This window comes from Pipra filicauda, unplaced genomic scaffold (assembly GCF_003945595.2).
Source record: "Pipra filicauda isolate LSUMZ 115617 unplaced genomic scaffold, ASM394559v2 scaffold9_size5747161_pilon, whole genome shotgun sequence".
Taxonomy (NCBI): Eukaryota; Metazoa; Chordata; class Aves; order Passeriformes; family Pipridae; genus Pipra; species Pipra filicauda.
In genome coordinates, this window is record NW_024105198.1 from 1,516,771 (window position 1) to 1,535,470 (window position 18,700).

Below are 18,700 nucleotides of genomic sequence, written 5' to 3' on the forward strand. Positions count from 1 at the left end.
ATTTTTGTCTCTTGAATGCAGATAAAAATGTCCCCAGGTTAAAAAATACATGGAGAGGAATCACGATACAGATACCAGTGTGACATATGCTCATTTCCATAAGAAACTAAAACACTGGAGAGAGGCACAAGGAGCCAAACTCACCATTGTTTTCAGTATCAAACACTGACATTAAATTAAGCAGAGCTTGATGATGTAAGGCTTAGTAAATTACTACTGCCAGCTATAAAGGCAACATAACCTTGTGGATAGAGCACTGGAATAGGGCTCAGAAGAGCATCTGCTTTGCCATGGAGACACTGAAATAATTTGGACAAATGTTATCTTCACATGTGTATAAATATCAATCTTCCACTTTTCTTGTAATGTGTATAAGGGATGCAAAAACGAAGCAGCATATTGTCTAGGGACCATAAAGATAACCTTTTTCCAAGAAACAGCTTGTTTGGCAAGCACAGGAGGGAAAAAGTGAGTCAGGAGGAATGATCTCAGCCTTTTTGTACATCTACATTGTTCCCCTCAACCACAGCTTTGGAATAAGAGACATTCAAATGTAATTTATGGAAACTTAAGCAAATACAAATTGGAGTAGCCCCTGAGTGTTATTGGCATATTTAATAGCTTGTGATGAATCATAACTGAGGCATCTGCTTTCCAGTCCATTAAAGCTAAAGCAGAAGTTGATTAGAATTATTCTGACCCAAGCAACGGGTCCACTTTTCAGGGCAGTGGTTGAAATGTCCAGACACCAGCTTCATTTTTCCTGGTGTTATAATGCAGTCTTATTACAAAGATACTGCAAATTCTGAAAATTCCTGAAAAAACAGAAAATATACCTTTAAACTCACTATTAGTGTCTTCAATCCATCTTCTCATTACAGCCTGCCACAAATTTAGCTGCATGGGTGCTATCTGCAACCTAGATGGTCAATTATTCTCCTCTACTTCTGCACCAGAAGAATGCAGGACTCTGAGCCATTTTGCTCTGAAAGTGCTTACAAGGTTTTGGTTAAGTGTACCATTAACATGCCAGGGCCTGCTTGTCCTCTCCACTTTGATCACTGAGCAAGTACCTTTGTATTCTGCAGGATTAACAACGTTAAAAGAATATATTTGCCCCGAAGCTGGTGAGAGAAACATCTTGGTTACCCATCTCTGTAGCTCTAGATTGGTTCTGAAGGCCAAAGAACAGATTTTGCAGCCTTTCAGCCCTTTGAGTAATGCTTTGTTATGCAAAGCTCCTCTTATCTCAAATTTTAGGAGGTCTCTGGGGACATAATAGAGAGAAGGCAGAGTCAGAGGTAACTGGAACTCTTCCTTAGAACATATTATTTTATTAATCAAGAAAGATCAGAAAAATAGCTGGAGGGACAGCAGGTGAATGGAAGACACTGAACATTGTCAAAAATTGTTCTAAAGAGCTGAGACGTTCAACAATCCAACTGTAGTTGGTTAACTTGTTCTGCCAGGGTAAAGGAGCCTCAGATGTGGATTTGGATCCCTGAAGAGCTTTGATGATCTTCTCACCAAGGGTAAAAGGAGATTCTGAACTGGCCCCAGCCACAGCACTGGGGACCAAGCAAGGATATTAACACTTGAAAGTCTTGAAACAGTAGCTGAGCACTGGACTCATTGACCAGACACTCACTGTGCTACCTCTCAGCCACAACCACACAAAAGGCTTTCTCTGGCTGACAGAACTGTAATCTCCCACTGTCTGATTCACAGAGCCTGTATCAGACTGAAGGAAGCAGAAAGTTAACCAGAGCAGCACGAGAACCAGACCGGCTCAGCTTTTAGTACCTGTGGGTGCCGTGTCCCTCCTGACTCCTTTCTCCAGAGATATTCCCCCTGGACTGTTCAAGGGAAACAATCTACTCATGACAAGTTGGGTTTCAAGGAGACTTCACACCAGAAGATTAGTTTTTTCAAACTTTCTCTATCTCTCTATCCGTCAGAAAAATTTATGAAATCAAACTGCCTTGATACTCTCAAGGTGACTTCCAAGATCTCCTCTTCAGAGAGAAAACGAGCTCTACCCTCCTTGCTGTTCACAGGGTAGGGGAGGTGCAGCAGCAGCTTCCTGTAAAAGAAGACACAGTGACTTTCAGTGTCTCAGACCAGGTGAGCAACTGAGATGTCATTGCAAGTTACTGCTGCAATTCTCCAGTCAGTATCCCGGAGAATGTTCCAGGATATCTCGTTCCCGTGACAGGTTGTGGGGTTCCTGCAGTGCCTGCTGCACAACTACATGGTCCCTGAAACATTTCCAACACTATTCCTTCCCTTTGGCTGTGGCTGTGACAGTGGTTTCCAGTGATGGATTGCAGGCTCTCTCCACTGCTCTTGCATTTGCACAGTGCTGCATTTTAAATGCAGGGGAAGGAGGAACTGCACTGATAATGCACTGTAAAGCACAGTCCAGGGATGGGAATGGACTTGTGCTGATGAAGGTGCTGGGATTTTAAACTACACTGGAGATTAATTCAGTGATCCCCCTCTGCCTGTGGCTCAGGGACATTATACAAAAAAGAAAGGCTGGGTCTCGGGCTCAGGAACTATTCCACAGTCCAATACTATGTCAGACACATTCCCTGGAATGGCTGACAAGCCTCCAGGTTTCTCTCTTCCCAAGGATGTCTCAGTCTAGATTCATTCAGCTCTTCTCACTGATGACAGTTCAAACTTACTTGCTCATGCAGAGTCTGAACTCTTTCCCCTCTTATCCCAGGGTTATATACTAACATATGAATGATGGGCCAGTCTTGGATCTCCACTCTATTGACAGTGCAAAGAGAATCCAGGACACTGTAGAATCAAGAGATCTGCCCAGGCAAACTCTACAAAACCCAGCAAAATAAAATAACATGGTAGCATAGATGAGGGTTTCTTCAAATTGGGGTTTAAGCTTTGTTGATTCTTTTTCAGACCTTTTCAGCTGTCTTGTAGGAGCCATGGCTGAAGGAGGTACAGTAAAAACACCTTTGCAGCACAACTATTAAAGGAAGACATTTCCTATTATTTGAAGAAGTCCTTAAAATCTGCTTGGCTTAGAAGCAGCCCCAGGACTACAGAGTTGGGAGCAGTTCCTTTGAGTCTTCCTACCCATCTGTGAGAGAACAGTGTTTTTCAGCACATAGAACTTGAAATCTTGGTTGTTTCTTTCATACTGAGAAGGCTTGCACTTATATTTGTGAAAGCAGCACTGGTTCAGGCTGTACCCAAGCAACCATTAGCTTTACGGTGAACTTTTTATTTGCCAGGCTTGTGACTAGAGACAGCTGGGTACTGAGAAGGTAATGGCAGATCTGAGTCACCAAAAAGATAGAATTGCAAAAGGAAAAGGATGCTGAGGTTTTCCTACATCTGCAGTATTGCATTAAGCCACCTTTTTTACTGCCCATAGGTTCTGCAAGTCATTAGCTGAACAATTATTCCTCCCAGTTTTCCACTTCAGAACTAGCTCTTCCAAACTTTCTTCTGCCTCTGTTGCATCTTTGGGTTAAAACCAAGCACGGGGTAACTGACTTTGCCTGGCTTTAGCTGTGAGAAAAATGGCTTTTCTATAGTACTCTACTAGAGACAAAACTTATTTTGGCCTTAATCCATGGCCTGCACCTTGAATTTATTTGCAGAAAGCTATTCACATATAGATCTTCCCACATCCCTTTCAATACAGCAAGTCAGTCCAGAGAGGATTTAGCTTTCTTATGACAGCACTCTTTCTGAAAAAGGACTTCAAGCAAAACAGACATGGGAATTATCTGGCAATCTCAGGCAGGACAATTGTACACTGAGGGAAAGACAGAGGAAGGCTGAAAAGTCCAACAGTCAGTGGATTATCTTCGTAGGCTTGAAATAACCCCATAAAAAGAACTCAAAGGAAATATCTTTGGGGAAAACTTGTAATTTTTTCATCTCTGCATCCATGCCTGGATATGTCCATAATTTGGCTTTCAGCTTCTGAAAATGTATCTGCACATTTTTTTCCACCTTCAGTCACGTATTGGCACAAATTACTGTTTAGAAATACTAGACAAGATGTCCTTCAAGAACCTGGGCAGCTTTTTGCCAGATGTTTTGGGCCCTTGAGGCCTTGTTGTTTAAGTAGCCAAAATCTGTCTTAAAGCTGTTTTTTTACTTGGCAGCATCAGAGACTCAAAGCCAGCACAGTGCACACCTATGGTTGCTTTTGTCTGTATCTGTTTCTCATGTGCAATTAATAAATCTGATCCCCATCTCTTTCCAGACAGCCTTTACTTGAAGGCTTGCTTAAACCTCATTTCAAACAAGGTATTAACTGTCCTGCACTTCTATCAATTGTGTTACACTTACTTTTTGGGAGTTCGAAGGTCAAGAACCTTGTCCTGGATATCTAATGTGATGTCTGAGTACTTTGTCTCTGGCAGCTTGATTTTAATCTGAAACGATGGGTAGAGGCAAAGCTTTGATTACATATGTAGCCCTACAAGCCATAAAAGATCTCATCTTCATGAAAATTTTGATGCTAGTGTCAAAGAGCAACATTTTGAGTAGGTAATTTGTATCACAGAATATATGAGGGTGATAATCATTGCTTTCAATAGCTTAGTGATGTCTATTGACATCCTATTTTCTTAAAAATCCTGAGCTGCTAATGTGCTTGAGAGATATTCTATATCTAGCAAAAGCCTCGGGCTTTGTGTATTGCAGGGAAAGTTTGCTTCTGCTAGAAAAATAACACAGCAGTTCCACCCATCCTGAAGTTCAAAAACCAAGGAGGTATCTGATTATATAATGATGGGACAGGATCTGACTCCTGTAACTTTAAGGACTGTCAGTATTGTAGCATTCTGCTAACCTATATATATACCTTGTGAAAAATGCAGGCAGATGAAAACAATCTCCTTCCCAGCCCCTCTCCCCTCCAAAATTGTATCCAAGGGGAAACTTCCACTTAGAGCTACATTCTATTTCCCTTAAGTCCATAGGTGGCACATGCATTTGCACAGATTCCCTGGAGTACACTTGGTTCATAAGGAGATACACAAGTTCCCAGGTTAGCAAGTGTAAATATCATCCACAAATGCTTGAAGAACTACAAGAAAATGCTACAGGAGGCCAAAGGCAGAAGCACAGTTTGGTGTTTACAGTCTGTCCCTCAAGCAGTTGGGAAGAGGGAAAAAGGCAGAAAAAGAGCAAAAAGAAGGGACTGAAGATCCAGGCTCAGCTCACCACTATATCCTCACAGCAGGCGGTGGAGGGGTCCTTCCCTGTCATCCCAAAGAAGACATCCTCTGTTCCCACAGACTGTTTGAATAAAATCTCATACCTGAGAAAGAGAAGTCATTGCCTAAGAACACTGGAGAAGGGGCGGGAGACTAAAGGAGGTTGTCATTTTCAGAGGACTGTAAATATCTCCATCATGTTGTCTCTCCTCCTTTTCAGTCTCCCTTCAAGGCTTCAATCCATCTGCACTGGGTTTCTGTTCACAGCCGTGACTGAGGGAGTCAGAAGACAGGTGAATATCTTTCACTCCACCTTCCAAGGCACTCTCCATGCTGCCTCTACTTCCCTAACCAGCCTTTGTGGGATCGGGAAACACATCCTAAGTGAATACAACACTTATCAACTAGGCAAACACCACAAACTCTTGGGAAATGGATTTGAAAAGGGGGATGTCACAATTACCACCTGTGATCTGTTCTGCCCTTCAACATATTCTTGCAGCCTGAGCACAACACTCTTCAGTCAGATTGCAATTGTTTTGCATTCAGCCAACATTTATTTTCTTCCCCTTCACATCTACAAAATGTACAATCACAAACTTCCTTGCTCTTGATAATTAATGAATGAGGAAATACAAACTAAATTTGTATTTATAACATATGTTACTCCTACTAAATTCAACAAAATAAGTGGGGTGGATCACTTGTCTAAGCTGTTAGAAAGAGTGTATGGAAAGTCTTTCACATCTCCAGTGGGCATCTGCAAATGTAATAATTCCCAAATCGATGACAAAAGTGTCTCATAGCTCTGGATGCACTGCTGTAGCCATCTGTTTTCCTTGTGGGACATTTGCCCTACTTCATTTGATGAACTGTTATAAAGACTTATATGCTCTCTTCATCTGTGCAACGAGTCACAAATGTTTGAGGCTAGAGAAGCACTGGGGAGGGGAAGGGTCAGAAAAAGGCACGGGAAAAGCTTCTGTTGTGCCCCTAACACAAAAAGGTGTGAGGTCACCTCACAGGTGACCACCTCAAGAACAACTGTGTGCAAGGGTGAATGCCAAATCATTGTGAGAAATGCTGAGTCCAAGTTCAGGTGTGTCTCCTGGGTTTAGATCAGGAAACCAAACACCTCACACCATGACTCACATGCAGAGAAAAAGGAGGATTTTGGCCTACAAACCAGTGTACAATGTGCAGCTTCACAGGCTACAGTCCATCTGCTCCAGCATTATACACCCCAGGATATGGCATTGGAACACAACAATTACAAATGCAAAAGCTGCTTTATGCCTTGACCCTGAGGGCTTCCTGACCTCTACAAACTACAAATGACATGCCTGATTGTATCCATTTCAAGAACATTTTTGTTACTGTTTTTCTACAAGCAAGAGAAAAAGCTCTGGTTTTAGGTTGTCCCTTTGACAGACCAAGATGACAGAATTTAAAAGCTCAAAACTGCCTGCATACAGCTTTCCTTCCTGCAGTACTATTTGTCTCTACAGAGCTTAAATCTTTGAAATGCAAATACAAGTTGGAGTACTTTATGAATTTATGAGTGTGAAAAAATGGATCCATCTTGGTTGCAGCAGGAAAAAAGCAAGTATTTCACATAAATGGCATATTTTCAAGCTAGTAAATCATTTTGCTGACCTACTTCCTCTCCTGATCCCACTTTATACAAGTAACTGACGCTGCACGTAAACTTATGATGGGAAAAATCAACACCATGTTTCTGTTACGAGATCAGAAGGTTTGAAGAGAAGCATTAAAACCACTCCTCACATGTTGCTTTAGATGCAACACTGATATCCTTCCTTTCTTCCTCTGCAACACGAGCTCTTCAGAAGGCTGTGCCACCCCAGTGCAGTGGATGCTGCTTAAATCTCATTAAATTTAAGGCTGTGTAAAGCCCATGCAGGCAGTCTCAGCTCACTTACTCTGGCTGTTCCCTGGGGTCCCAGGTATCATCAAACTCAGATCCTTCTGGGACCTCCTCTGTATTCCAAATAGTTTTCCTGTTTTCAGATTTCATTTGAAAAGTACCTGTATGGGATGAGGAAAAATCCCACTGTCACCTTTTTGAAATGTCTCTGTTCCTCTAGGTTTGTTGAAAACTTATAATATTGTTCTACAATTAAAAAAAAAAAAAAAGAATAGAAAAGCCATTTCTAAAGCCTAGGAAAAAATATTTCTGGGTTTTAGAAAAATCTTTGCATTAAAAGCGTTCTAGTAATTACAGTCTCCTTTACCTCAGTATCTTATGAATGAGGATTGGCAGAGGGAGGATGTTTTCCTTTCACTTAAATCTCCTTTACACAACCTCTAGGTCCAAGAAATCCTCCTTTTGGGCACGAAACATCAAATGCTTCAAAATGGATAAAGTGTAAAAGGACAAAATACTAATCTCCCCCAAGCCCCCTGACATGAGATTTTTTCAGTGAGCAGAGATTCACAAGAGGACCTTCTCCTCACACAGAAGTCCATTTTTCCCCATTAATTAAAGTGCTGAAGAAAGTTTATGGGCAGAATAGTATGATTTATGCCTGTCCTGCATGGAAAAGTATTTTTTCTAGTAAGGTGGTAAATTTTAAACTCGGAGGTTTTTAGAACCCTTTCTGCTTCTCTTTGCATATTTTACAGTTAAGCTTTCAGGAAAAGGATAATTTAAAGTGTAACTGTAAAAATGTGGTGCAAAGTCCATCTCAAAGGTCGATGACCACTCTTACTGAAGCAAACCCTTCAGTGGTAACTTACTACAGCTGTTTAAGTCTGCTGACACAGGACTGAATGCTAAAATACACAAACACTCCTCCTTACCAGTGGTCTCTTTCTTTACTGGTCCAATACTCCCAGGAGTCATGGCACCGACAGAACTGCAGCGTGACTGCAAAAAAGGCAAATGGATCAACCAATTCTGGTGGAGCCAAGCTCAGTTATAACCATAATGTCAGTAAATATAAAATGCTATCTGTATTTGAGGTCAAACAAATCCCTGCTGGAATCCACAAAACATTATCCCAGAGTTTCATGACTGAACCACTGAATATTTTTTTCTTCACTCTCACACAGCAGAAAGTGACCTTGACACACTGGGCTTAAGCAGGACTCCAGAAGCCCAGTTATACAGACAGATGTGCTTTTTGAGTTTTAGTTTCCATGGCATTCTGGCAAAATTTTCATGCTTTGCCTGCCATGAAAATATTACAGGAAACCAAGGGTTCTACATGAAAACCCCATCACAGCATTTGGATTCCTTTTGACAGTAGAGATCATATAAGGCAACAATATTTTCCTCTAATTATGAATCAATTTAGTGCTAATAGGCCAATGTGAGGCATTTCTCTATATATGAAGATTCCTTGGTTCGATAAAAGTGCCTCATATGCACAGAGCATTAAATTAAATCAAAATAAAGATTTCAATTTACCCAGATTGACTCAGACTTAATTGACATCCCTCGTGGCAATTTTCCATTTCTGTCTCTGAAGTGCCATTCATTTTATTAATAAGATGTAAACAAATACTTTTAGAATCAGGATGTTTACTGCAGAGATGTACAGCAATAATGGTAGTTTTAAAAGGCAGGCATCAAACAGCTGGAGGGTAGTTGGAGTGTGAAGGACAACATCTATACCCTACTAAAAGGAAATTTCAAGGGACATGCACCCCCTTTATCCCAAATATTACTCCCATTTCCAAGTTGTGCCCTGGGGCACAACTGCTGGGTCAGCCAGCTGTCTCTTTGTTGAGGAGTGATTTGGAAGAGCACTGAGGCATTTGCCATTTTTGTCATCCATGTCATAACATGATTTGTTCAAAATTCCAAGAAACTTGGCAAAGTTTTGAGCCTTCACAGAGGCCTTTCACATCATTGGCACCTGTGGGGCTCCTGGGAATATTTCTCCCCAGCACACAGGCATTGCTGCAGGAACAATGCAGTTTTTCCAAAAGCTGTGTTCCTCATCTTCTCCTGAGATGAATTGCTACAGAAGAATGGAGAGATATTTCTCTCATTATCCATTCAGATTATTCATCTTAGAATGATTATTCACCTTTCACTATTCTACAACCACCAAAATATCTATTGCACTTCAGTGATCAATTTTCTCTGCAATTCTTCAATGCCTGACAAACACAATTAGTACACTCAGTTGCCTCTGGATATTTTAGTCTTTACTCAGAAGTTGAGCAGCAACTTTTTTCCCATCATATGAAGTATTTAGCTGTAATTGCCTTCATCTCCAGCAGGCTTCAGGGAAAAGTAGGGAGAAGCCTAAAGTTTCTCAGGCTCTTTCAGCTAGGTGTTCTCATTTCCTTCAGGCTGAAAAATTAAACCTCCTTCATATTTTGTGCTCACAATCTGTCCTTGCTTTCCTGGGGCATCTTCCTTATTCTCTCCCTCAAGAGCTTGTTACTCTAAAAGTATCTTCCAGCTATTCCAGTCAGTCCAAAACCTTCTAGAGTTTTCATTCTCTTTTTACACACTCTGGGGAAGGAGAGATTTGCTTTTCCTCGGTTAACGAGGTTAGGCTATGGTACAGTATGTAAAAGAAGCAGCAATTCTTATGAATTCTTATTCTCACCACATCCTCCTCCTCCTCCTCTTCTTGAGCATCACGGAGTAATTTGGCAAGGCACTGCAGGGAAGAGCCTGAAGAAACACTGTCCATATCCATACCCACTGCTCACCTATGCAGGAAAAAACAAGTGACAGATAACGAGAAAACCAGGTGTGTTTTGTACAGTCTGTAAAGCACATTTTCTCAGCTGTGTGTCCTGGAAGGATAACTTTGTGTGATGACAAAAAACATATAATGGAACACAGAATCATAGAATGGGTTGAGTTGGAAGGGACTCATGAGGATCATCGAGTCCGAGTCCTGGCCCTGCACAGGACACCCCAAGACTCCCACCATGGGCCTGGGAGCATTGTCCAAACCCTCCTGGAGCTCTGGCAGCCTTGGGGCTGTGCCCACTGCCCTGGGGAGCCTGGTCAGTGCCCAACCACCCTCTGGGGGAAGAACCTTTTCCTGAGATCCAACCTAAACCTGCCCTGACTCAGCTTCGTGCCTTTCCTTCGGGTTCAGCGAACCCGAGGAAAGAACAACCAACCTCTTCTCTCCGCGCCCACAGCACGGACTCTTTTGCTCCGCTGGCTCTGGTTGCCAGCACGGCTCGGGCCTTACAGCAGACACCGCGTCACACGTAACCCGGCAAAACTCCCCGAAGGATCTCTGCCCAACCGCCAGGCTTCGGACCGACCCAGCTGCGGTCCCGGCGGAGGGCGAGCGGACCCGAACCCCCGAGGAAAACCCTTCGTCCCCGCGGCCCCGCTGCCGGGCGGCCACGGCCCCTCAGCGCCGGGCCCCTCACGCGCGTCCTCGTCCCCATAGCAACGCCCCGCGCCGCGCCGCCCGGCGAGCCAATCGGAGCAGCGGGACCGTGAGTGGCAGCGAGACTGACCAATGGCCGCCGAGAGCGGGCAGGGGCGGGGCGGGCCGTGTCCGCCCGGGAGGGTTCACCTTCTCCAGAGGCAGCGAGACCCCCGCGGTGTGCCCGGAGTTTCTGTGTGTGGCCGTGCTGCTGCCTTTCACGTTGATAACCAGTCAACGTGGATGAGGGAGGGGCAACTGCTGTCATCTACCTGGACTTGTGCCAGGCATTTGACACCGTCCTGGGTGACATCCTTGTCTCTGAACTGTTGAGACGTGGATGTGATGGATGGACCCCTCTGTGGATGGGGGATTGGAGAGTTGTGTTTAAGGGCTTGATGCCCCAGTGGGGAGCAGTGATGAGTGCTGTCCTCAGGGTTGGGACTGGCACTGTTTATCAGCTGTGCTGGTGACAGGGACAGTGGGACTGAGGGCACCCTCAGCCACTTTGCAGATGACACCACCTGTGTCCTGTGGTCACACACTGGAGGGAAGGGATACCATCCAGAGGGACCACGAGTGTGACTGTAATGCACATTCCAAACTATTTTTACTAATCGAGGGAGGTGAACGGTCACATACTTAGCAGAGGTGCCCTGATGCTCAATTCTTTGCACTTCGAGCTGTTCTGCAAATTACCAAAGGGGTGCAAATGTTATATTTACTTTCCTCTGCTGCACCACACCTGCCTTGCCTAGCAGTGTCCCTGAAGGAGGGGAAGGCACTGCTCACCGCAGTTACTGGCAGCAGCAGGGGTTAAACGGGTGCGTGGCTCTCCCGGCTGGTCCTGACACCGAAAAGCAGCAGAAACAAACTTCTAAACACCACTTTGTAGGTGTTGAAGAGAGCATTCTTTATTCAGCACGCTGGAGGTTCGGAGGATAGCTCCTGTAATCGAAGGTGCCAGATGACAGGTAGATAGGGCTTTTTATTACACGTACTGTTTACACGTTCATTAGATATTCTCGCTTACCTCATCAGTTTGGTTTACACAGCCGCACCCTTATTCGAAGTCCTTTTTTTTTTGGTCCTTCCGGGTCTTCTTCGTCGTCTTGACCTCGGTTCTGGAGCAGGCACAGCGTCACAGCGTTCCACCGCCCAAACCCGTCACGTTTGTTCTTTATCTCGTCTGGGTCACACAGCGCTCAGTTCGCACCCCGCTTGTTCGCGTTACACCCCTCACCTGACCTCTCTGAGGTTACAGCGCTCCTTCATTCGGGCATGCCGGGGCAAAGTCCCTGTTTCTCCCAGAAATAGAGTTCTCCTATTCCTTCCGGGCCGCGGCTCCCGGCGCTCCGCGCGCGGCCGCGGGCGCTGCCGGGGCTTGGAGTCCCGGGATCGGCGGGATCGCGGGGAGCGCCGGGGCCATGCGCAGGTGAGGGGGGGTCCCTGGGGTCCCAGACTGCACCTCCGGGGTCCCAGACTGCACCTCCGGGGTCCCAGACTGCCCGTCCGGCCTCGGCCCCTCCGCCGGGGGGTCACCGACAGCCGCCTTTGCGGGGCGGCCCCCGCGCCTGGAGCTGCCCCGGCACGGGGGGGCTGAGCCCGGCACGGCCCCGCTGTCACAGCCGGGTCTGACCGCCGGACAAGGCGGGGGATGCGGTGGGAAGGGGAAAAGGGAGCTTGAGCTTTCCATGGAGCGCTGCCGGAATTCAGAGCTTCCCTTCGCCCTCGCGGTTTTCTTTCTTTCGCGGCTCCTTTTGAAGCTGACAGTGCCCGTTTTAGAGAGTGATGCAAAGCACTTGTCCGGCAATAAAAATTATTGCATGTGATCTAAAAGAAGAAAACAAGAAACCCCCAAATAATAACAACAACAACAACAATAATAATAAAGCTCTACCGAAATAATAATAATAATAATAATAATAATAAAACCTCTACCGAAATAAAAACACCCTAAGAGTCCCTAGGGTACTTTAATGTTCTCAGAGTAGTCCCCGGTCTGTTGGCTTTTCAAGTAACATTAGTGGGAGCTTTAGTCGAGTAGTTTTGGCTCTGTGTTGTGCTTTAATTCCCATTAAAACAGCCGAAGAGGTAGAGAGGTTGTAGGGGGGATGTGCTTTGAGCAGTGTTCTCCCCATTGCCTTACTGACCACCTCTGTGCTGGGCTTGTGTGCCTCAGGGTCAACAGCAGCCTGTCCAGTGATGAGCTTCTCCTGGAAGACTTGGAGACAGAAGGGGAGAGGCAGCTGAAGACCCTCCTTCAGCAGCAGCTTGATACCACTGTCTCCATCGAGCAGTAAGTCCTGGTCTGCTCCGGGTGTGGCTGGGGAGGGAGTCCAGCCCCTTCCTGTCCCCCCAGTTTGTCAGTGCTGAGCTGTTTGTGCCGTCGTGTTGCTTTGGGTCACAGGTGCAAGTCGAAGCGAAGATGCTTTGCCCCTGCAGCTTTTTACAAGCCTTTTGGGGAGGAGGCTGCGGGGGCTTTGACCTTGTCACAGTTCCAGGCCCTGGAGGAGAGCAACAAAGAAACTTCCTCTCTCCGGGAGCTGGGGCTCTCCGACTCGGAGATTCTGCTCTGGAAGAACCGGACTTCAACAAGGAAGGTGGGCATGCTCTGCTGTCGTGTGAGTGTGGTTGGATCCCTCTCTCTAACCCTGCAGCACCCAGGTAGAAAATTCCAGTCCTTTGTAAGCCCTCTGGTAAAGAATGGCTACTGCTTATATCCAGCATGATCCCACATTTCTTCTGGCGTGTTTTCTTTGCTGCAGTGGTCTATGTTAAAAGCCACAGTGGAGTGAGGAGTGGGTCCTTTAGAACACAGCAGGACCTGACTATATTCCTGCTTCTGCTTTGATAATCTCAAGCAAATAATTTCACCTGCTTATACCTGTGTAAGTAGGACTTAAAGGCTGGAAGAGAAGAAGGAGGAAACATTTCGAAGCGCCTCAACCTCCTCCTTTCAGTATCCTGATACATCCCTGGATCCCATCACTGGCTTGGGATAGCTGTCTGTAAGGGAGGATTTTGTGTGTTCTCCTTAGGGGCTTGCAGGTGCTTCAAGGGCCTTGGAACAGCCCTGTGAAAATAGCAGTGCAGGGCTTTCAAACCCAGCGTGCGATGGCAAGGCCAGACTCCTCTCTGGGTGCTGTTTGCAGCAGAGCAGTGCCAAAGCAGGTTTATCCCCTTCCCCCACCTTTACCCTTTTCTTTCACATTCCTGAGACAAGGGGCTTTTGGGGTTGTCCTGTGTCAGGTGCACTGGAGTGTGCTGCTCTCAGTTTGGTAAACTAGAAGGTGCAAACCAGGACTTGGGCTGACCCTTGGATTCCCTCTGCCTCGTCTTCCTGAGTGATAGCTGTGTGTGGTAGAAAGGTGTTTCTGGTAGTCAGCCTCCCTTCAGCTGAAGTCATTGTTTGCTTTGGTGTTTAAATGAAACCCAGCCCTCCTGGGGCCTGATTAAAGCCTGGTTTAGAGAGGGGTGGTGTTAGTTCAAAAATGAAAATTATTGTCAACAGTACCAGTTGTTACATTTAGTATGCAATCAATTCTGGGATGGTTAGAAATAAAGATTAGCATGGAAAACACTACTCTGACAGAGGGAACCAGTGACATTAGGGTATGTCTTCTACCACTTGTGAGAGAAGAAGAATATTGTGAGAGAGAGAAAGCCCAAGTCAGGTGGTGATGTGCAGCTTTGTACATGGAGGCCCTGAATGAAAGATTCCACCAAGAATGATGAGGAATGTCAGCTGAGACAGAGAGAACTTCAGATTGCCCGGGGAGCTCTTGGCAAAGTACTGAGTGCAGATTTCTGTTATTTTCAGCTGCTAAGTGGCAGCTTTTTTGAAAACAAAGTACTACAAATGATTTCCGGGAATTGCTTTTCCATGTAAACAGGCTTTTGTGCCTCAGGGAAGCTGTGAAATGGTGAATGGAAGCCATGCAGATGTGGGGCAGAGGTACCTTGGGAAAGTCTTTGTTAGGTTGTGCTAAGTGCAGGGAGAAAGCCTGGTTTCTTGCCTGAGGCAGAAGGATCTGCCACAGTAATTCTCAAACTGAATTTGAAAAAGAAAATCCATCCCATAGAAGTGTGTTGCCTGGATTCTGATCAAGGTGGATGGAGGAACAGAAATGCTCTTTCAGCAGCTGTGCTTTTGGCCTGGCCCCGTGCAATGAGGTTTAGTTATCCAGGGATGCTCATGTGCAGCCAGGTGAGGTCTGTGCTGCACTCACTGTGTGGTTCCTGGAAGTTGGCTTGAGTGATGCTGGTCAGGGCTTAGTCCTCAGCATAAATCTACCCTCAGGTGCCAAATGGCAGCTTGGGGTCCACTTTCCAGCAAATAATGTTCTCTCAGTGAGGAGGTCGTAGAATAAAAGGTCATAAAATAAAAAGCTTGATGGAAACTTGAGTTGGGGAGTGCTGTAGGAATGGGGAAGGAATTGCCAAAGGGGTTTGTGCAGTTACTGAAGGTGGCTCTGTAAAATGGCTGTACCTGTCAGAGGCAAGGACTGCAGGGACAGAGGGAGTCAGGCCCGGGAGCAGCACAGAAAGGTCAGGAGGAAGGGGCTGTTTCTCCACTTCTCTCAAGACCTGAGCTTTCTGAGTGGTTGCAGTAACAGGACCTGTTGGTGCCCTGCTCTCTGGGGGTGGTTCCTGGTTGCACCCACTGCAGGGCTGGGGGGTGTGAAGTTTGGCTGCTGGCCGAGCCTCTGAGGAGGAGGCCAGTTCCTGAGCAAAGCTGTGCTTGTCTTCCAGGGCTCTGGGCTGGGGGCGGCCCCAGAGGCCACGCAGGACCGGCTCCATGCCATCCAGGAGAAGATGGAAGAGCGTCAGCGCATCCTGGCTCTGCCGCAGAGGTTTGCTGGCAGCAAGCAGCTGAGCCGGAGGGAGATGGAGATTGAGAATGCCCTTTTCCAGGGAACAGACCGCCACTCCTTCCTCCGGGCACTCTACCACGAAGGTCTGGGGGCTCAGGGCTCTTCCTGCCTCGGCTCCAGCACGGAGAGCCAGGCTGTGTGGGAGTCCAACACGTCTCTGTCTGGCCTTCTGTCCCTGAAGATGTGGTTCTGTTTTGGTCCTGTGTGGGAGGGGATATTTTCCTCTCTTACAGGAGAAGAGAGAGAGTTGGTTCTCCAAAGGGTTTAATATAGAGCCTTGTAAAATGCATCTTTTTGGGGAGCATGGGTCTCATGGATGTGCTGCACATACTGCAGAGCCCAGCTCGGGGTGTGGAAGAGGGGCTGGAGTTGTGCTTTGGTAAAGCCTAAAGATCTGAAAACTGCAGTCTAACTAGGGGGGGAAGGAAGCAAAGGCACAGAGCAGGTGAGAGTAGGAATGACTTGTTAAAGGCTCCTCTCTGAAGTGGAATTGGATCCAGTTGTGGATTCCCTGTACTGTGTCCACGGGACGACAGCACTTTCTGCCCTAGTGGTGGTGTCCCTAAACCTGTGGCTTAATGTGACTTTTCTAGACAAAGACTCAAGTGTTGTGCAGAGATGGCAAAAGCTGCTCCAGGCTGCTTTAGCTGGAGAACACGTGGGCATGAAGCTCAAGCCCAGGCTGATTTTTGTATGTAACAGTGTTCAGTAGAAGGTGAGGGGGAACGTCTCTACCCTTAGCTCCCAAAACATCCCTTTGATAAGTGGGATAAGCTGCTCAAACTGTAATGTCCAGCTGACCCAGAATCCTCTGACCCCTATTCCCTCCTTGGGTGTCACTGTTGTGGCATTTAGCAAAACCAAGAGGCAGCAAGGCTGAGGTTTGTGGGCTGGGAGATACCCCTCTCACCTTTGTCCTCATTTCCATTAAGTGAATCATAAGAGATCACTGATCAGTCCATGCCATGGACCTTCTTTACACCCAGGAGCTTAATCTGATGTCTCTGGAAGCAAAAAGTTTCTATTGCATGTAGAGGTGTAGAAAGGCAGCATGGCACATCCTGGCCATGCACGCAGGAGGAGGAAGGTGTATCGAAGGAGTCACTGGAATGTGCTGAAATGTGTCGGCAGATAAGCTGGTGAGGACACCTCTGGAAGAAATGACCTCTGCACATAGCAATGGTGGAGCTGCTGCTCTCTGCAGGTTCATCCTGAGCTGGGAGACCAGCACTTGCTGGCTGCTGGGGCTGCTCTTCTTGTTTTAAACAACCTGCAGGGCCTGGTTGACAGGTGCTCAGAGGCTGGGCTGAGGCAGGGTTTCTCCTCTCCGTGTCTCTTCCTGCAGACACTGTGTTTCCCAGGTTCTTGGTGGTAGTCACGTTACCATGTTTCTCTGTTATGAATTAGATGACACTCAGAAGAAGGGAACAGATGAAAAGGACCCCATGGTTCATCTGGAGAGCGTTTACCAAGAGCTGCTGAGCAAGAAGTGCCCTGAAAAAGTCCAGCCTGCTAAGAGTGACCCCTGCTTGTGCCCTTCCCTGGCCCTGCAGGGGCCTGTGACCGGGGACTCGTCACCTCCAGACCAGGAAGAGCAAGCAGAACAGGCAGCAAGTCCCAGCGTTCCTGCAACAAAGCCCCACCAGTCCTCTCCAGGGCCAGTGATTATCAAGGAGCCTGTAGAGTTTGTCCCAGAAGAGGAGATCCTCAAGAACCGCCTCTCAGAGGAAGAACTCCGGAAGATACCCAGGTTCTCGTCCTACCATCCAGGGGAGCCCAGCAAGGTAAGCTGAGATGGACCAGGATTTGTTCTGGCTCACTAGCACGCCCTGAAGCTGTGTCAACAAGAGAAGGCTCCTCTGCTGTTGCCTGGAGGTTGCTTGGCTGATCCTCCAGACCAAGGGAGAGAAGCCTGCACTCTGGGAGGGAAGGGGACCTTGGGCTGTACTGGGAGGTCACAGGCCTGGCAGAGAGTTGTGCTTCTCAGCCCAGCCTTCCTGGCCCCAGCGAGTCACCAGCTAAGATGTGCTCTCTCTTTGGACCTGGCTGAAGCCAGCTGTGCTTAACTGATAGCTGAAGCTTGCTGCATTTTAAAAGTAACTGAAACTGTCGGCACTCGGTGCAGGTAAGCACAGGGATGCCTTGAGTTCAGAGCTGCCTTTTTCTGTGCACCCACCCATCTTCCAAACATCATCGTTAGAATGCGGGTGTGAGGGCTCTGGGGTGGCAGAGGGGCTGAACTAGTTCACACCCTTGATCTGCACGGACTTGGGACCAGGCTGAAAGGTGTCTTTGCATGGCAAGGGATGACCCTCTGTGTCCCTGGATCAGGTGCTGTATTTGAAGAACCTGGGCCCTCGGGTGACGATGAAGGACCTGGTGTCCTTGTTTGCCCGGTTCCAGAAGGAGGACAGCCCACTGATCCAGTTCCGCCTCCTCAGCGGGCGGATGAGGGATCAGGCCTTCATCACCTTCCCTGGTGAGTTGCTGTGTTGCTTCCCTTGTGCCTCTCAGTTCTTCCCCGACCCCCAAAGGTGCCACATCTTCCCCCAGGCCACTGGGCTGCTGCCCAGCCTGCTCTCCAAGGAGAAGGAGGAGAATTCACTCCCTCCTCTCCCTCTCACATCATAGTCTTTTCCCTAGATTGGAAGAGGATTTATCAGAGCAGAGGTGATGCTGTGCCAGCATGTGCTGGGTGACCTGTGCCCACTGTGTTCTGTCTTGTAGATACTGAGTCTGCCCAGAGTGCCCTGCAGCTGCTGAACGGGTACAACCTGCAGGGGAAGCCACTGGTGATTGAATTTGGGAAAAGCAAGAAGCATTTGCCAAAGGCTGACGCTGCCATCCCCAGCTCCTCTGCTGCAGAGAACCCCCCTGCCACGTGAGGGTGGATAACCAGGAGCCTTGTGGAGTTCAGTGAGCCATGGGAACTCCTTGGTTGTACCTGGGACAGCGAAGGACTGTTGGAATGTGCAGGTCCATTAATCTCAGGGTGGGGAAGGGAGAGAGATGGGCACTGCCTTTACACTGTTGGGGTGGACTGGCTTTTTCCTCTTGTTCCACAGGAGGCTTTTTCCTCTTGTTCCTCAGCCTTTTGAGGCAGGGAGGGAGAGAGGAGGCCGTGTAAATAAATGCACTTATTATGGTATTTCCACAGCGTGTGCTTATTTACATTTGTGCTCCACAAGTGTTCTTCTCCAAGTGTCCTGCATCAAGAAAAAAACCTGTCCCTTTTCTT

General features: G+C 47.1%; 2 protein-coding genes across 4 annotated transcripts; one reads left to right on the plus strand and one right to left on the minus strand.

The window, feature by feature from the left end:
- Positions 1-1,302: 1,302 nt before the first annotated feature.
- Positions 1,303-11,886, minus strand: DNAAF6 (dynein axonemal assembly factor 6). Of its 2 annotated transcripts, none has more exons than XM_039378126.1 (7): positions 11,619-11,886; positions 9,797-9,902; positions 8,031-8,097; positions 7,151-7,256; positions 5,215-5,311; positions 4,336-4,421; positions 1,303-2,083 (listed from the first exon to the last, which is right to left on the minus strand). In XM_039378126.1, exons 2-7 carry the CDS (start codon positions 9,887-9,889, stop codon positions 1,948-1,950), a joined length of 585 nt encoding a protein of 194 aa, XP_039234060.1. In that variant the 5' UTR covers positions 9,890-9,902; positions 11,619-11,886; the 3' UTR covers positions 1,303-1,947. The 2 variants fall into 2 exon arrangements, with proteins under 2 accessions (XP_039234060.1, XP_027581240.1); XM_027725439.2 differs by lacking the exon at positions 11,619-11,886 and adding an exon at positions 10,326-10,568.
- Positions 11,877-18,523, plus strand: RBM41 (RNA binding motif protein 41). 2 transcript variants are annotated; one of them, XM_027725188.2, is made up of 7 exons: positions 11,877-12,020; positions 12,768-12,884; positions 12,996-13,188; positions 15,341-15,545; positions 16,870-17,246; positions 17,794-17,941; positions 18,190-18,523. In XM_027725188.2, exons 1-7 carry the CDS (start codon positions 12,013-12,015, stop codon positions 18,345-18,347), a joined length of 1,206 nt encoding a protein of 401 aa, XP_027580989.2. In that variant the 5' UTR covers positions 11,877-12,012; the 3' UTR covers positions 18,348-18,523. The 2 variants fall into 2 exon arrangements, with proteins under 2 accessions (XP_027580989.2, XP_027580984.2); XM_027725183.2 differs by lacking the exon at positions 11,877-12,020 and having other exon boundaries at positions 12,685-12,884.
- Positions 18,524-18,700: the final 177 nt, after the last annotated feature.

Excerpts from the sequence above, each read along its gene's own strand:
- DNAAF6 (XM_039378126.1), bottom strand. The coding sequence starts at position 9,889 with ATGGATATGGACAGTGTTTCTTCAGGCTCTTCCCTGCAGTGCCTTGCC. Across the intron at positions 5,312-7,150 it reads GACCCCAGGGAACAGCCAGA|GTATGAGATTTTATTCAAAC; the intron begins GTAAGTGAGCTG and ends TCTCTTTCTCAG. Across the intron at positions 2,084-4,335 it reads GACCTTCGAACTCCCAAAAA|GAAGCTGCTGCTGCACCTCC; the intron begins GTAAGTGTAACA and ends CTTCTTTTACAG.
- RBM41 (XM_027725183.2), top strand. The coding sequence starts at position 12,700 with ATGTGCTTTGAGCAGTGTTCTCCCCATTGCCTTACTGACCACCTCTGT. Across the intron at positions 17,247-17,793 it reads ATCCAGGGGAGCCCAGCAAG|GTGCTGTATTTGAAGAACCT; the intron begins GTAAGCTGAGAT and ends TCCCTGGATCAG. Across the intron at positions 17,942-18,189 it reads GGCCTTCATCACCTTCCCTG|ATACTGAGTCTGCCCAGAGT; the intron begins GTGAGTTGCTGT and ends TCTGTCTTGTAG.